Source organism: Corapipo altera, unplaced genomic scaffold, assembly GCF_003945725.1.
Source record: "Corapipo altera isolate COAL_440 unplaced genomic scaffold, ASM394572v1 60885, whole genome shotgun sequence".
Classification (NCBI taxonomy): Eukaryota; Metazoa; Chordata; class Aves; order Passeriformes; family Pipridae; genus Corapipo; species Corapipo altera.
The window spans coordinates 1,081-2,491 of NW_020886080.1; the positions used below are offsets into that span (position 1 = coordinate 1,081).

Consider the following 1,411-nt stretch of genomic DNA (forward strand, 5'->3'; position numbering starts at 1 on the left):
CTTTCCCATTCCCTTCCCACCGTTCCCGCTCCTTTCCCACCTTTCCCACTCCCTTCCCACCTTTCCTGCTCCCTTCCCACCTTTTCCGCTCCCTTCCCACCTTTCCCATTCCCTTCCTGCCTTTCCCGCTCCCTTCCCGCATTTCCCGTTTCCTTCCCGCCTTTCTCATTCCCTTCCCACCTTTCCTACTCCCTTCCCACCTTTCCCATTCCCTTCCTGACTTTCCCATTCCCTTCCCACCTTTCCCGCTCCCTTCCCACCTTTCTCATTCCCTTCCCGCCTTTCCTGCTCCCTTCCCGACTTTCTCATTCCCTTCCCGCCTTTCCCGCTCCCTTCCCACCTTTCCCATTCCCTTCCCGCCTTTCCCGTTCCCTTCCCGCCTTTCCCACTCCCTTCCCACCTTTCCCATTCCCTTCCTGCCTTTCCCGTTCCCTTCCTGCCTTTCTCGTTCCTTTCCCACCTTTCCCGTTCCCTTCCCGCCTTTCCCGCTCTTCCCGCCCGGCTCTGGGCTCCATGACGGCCGTCGGGGTGAGGGAGGAGGCACCGCTCTTGGGGTGCTGGGTTTGGGGGTGTTGGTTTAGGGGTGTTGGTTTTGGGGGTGCTGGTTTTGGAGTTCCTGGGTTTTGAGGGTGTTGGGTTTGGGGTTGCTGATTTTGGGGTGCTGAGTTTGGGGTTCCTGGGTTTTTTTAGGGTGCTTTGGTTTGGGGGTGCTGGTTTGGGGGTTGCTGGTTTTGGGGTTCCTGGGTTTTGGGGATGCTGATTTTAGGGATGCTGGTTTTGAGGATGCTGATTTTAGGGCTGCTGGTTTCGGGACACCCCTCGGTGTGATGGAGGAGGTTCTGACTCCCCTCCTGCCTCCCTTCCCCTTCCTGGCCCCCCAAAAAACGAGGCCACCCTCAGAAGGCGGCGAAGGCCGCGGGCCGATCCCTCGCCGCGGGGGCGTCGGGACGGCGCTTCCCGGAGGGGTCGGATGGTTTGGGAGGTGCCCTTTTTTCCGTAGGGCGCTGCCAAGATGCTGCTGGAGACCGGGGAACACCCGGCAAAGCTGCGGGGGGACGTCTGCACCCCCGGGGGCACCACCATCCACGCGCTGCACCAGCTGGAGAAGGGAGCGCTCCGGGCCACCGTCATGAACGCCGTGGAGGCGGCCACCAACCGCGCCTGGGACATGGCCAAGGACTAGTTGGCCCGGCTTTTGTCCCAGGAAGGGGTGATGGGAACCAAAACCGGCCTCTTCCAGGAGATCCTGATGCCCTCGGGAGAAGCTGGAGGGGGGTGGGAAGGTGGCGTCGGGTGCATGTTACCTCAGCGGGGTCGCGACCAAATAAACGTGGGCACACGTGGCTCCTCCGGGTGCCTTCGGTCCTGGGGGGTGTGGGAGCCACCACGGGGTCACCACCCAGCCATGGGT

At 62.0% G+C, this 1,411-nt stretch overlaps 1 protein-coding gene across 1 annotated transcript in view; it reads left to right on the forward strand.

Annotated features, from left to right (window-relative positions):
- The window catches only part of PYCR3 (pyrroline-5-carboxylate reductase 3), a gene marked incomplete at its 5' end in the record, with an annotated part of 2,344 nt that extends 998 nt beyond the window's left edge, over window positions 1–1,346 (forward strand). The window contains one exon of the mRNA XM_027632160.1: window positions 1,001–1,346. Coding sequence (XP_027487961.1) covers window positions 1,001–1,183 — 183 coding nt within the window. The remainder of the gene's footprint in view (window positions 1–1,000) is intronic.
- Window positions 1,347–1,411: the final 65 nt, after the last annotated feature.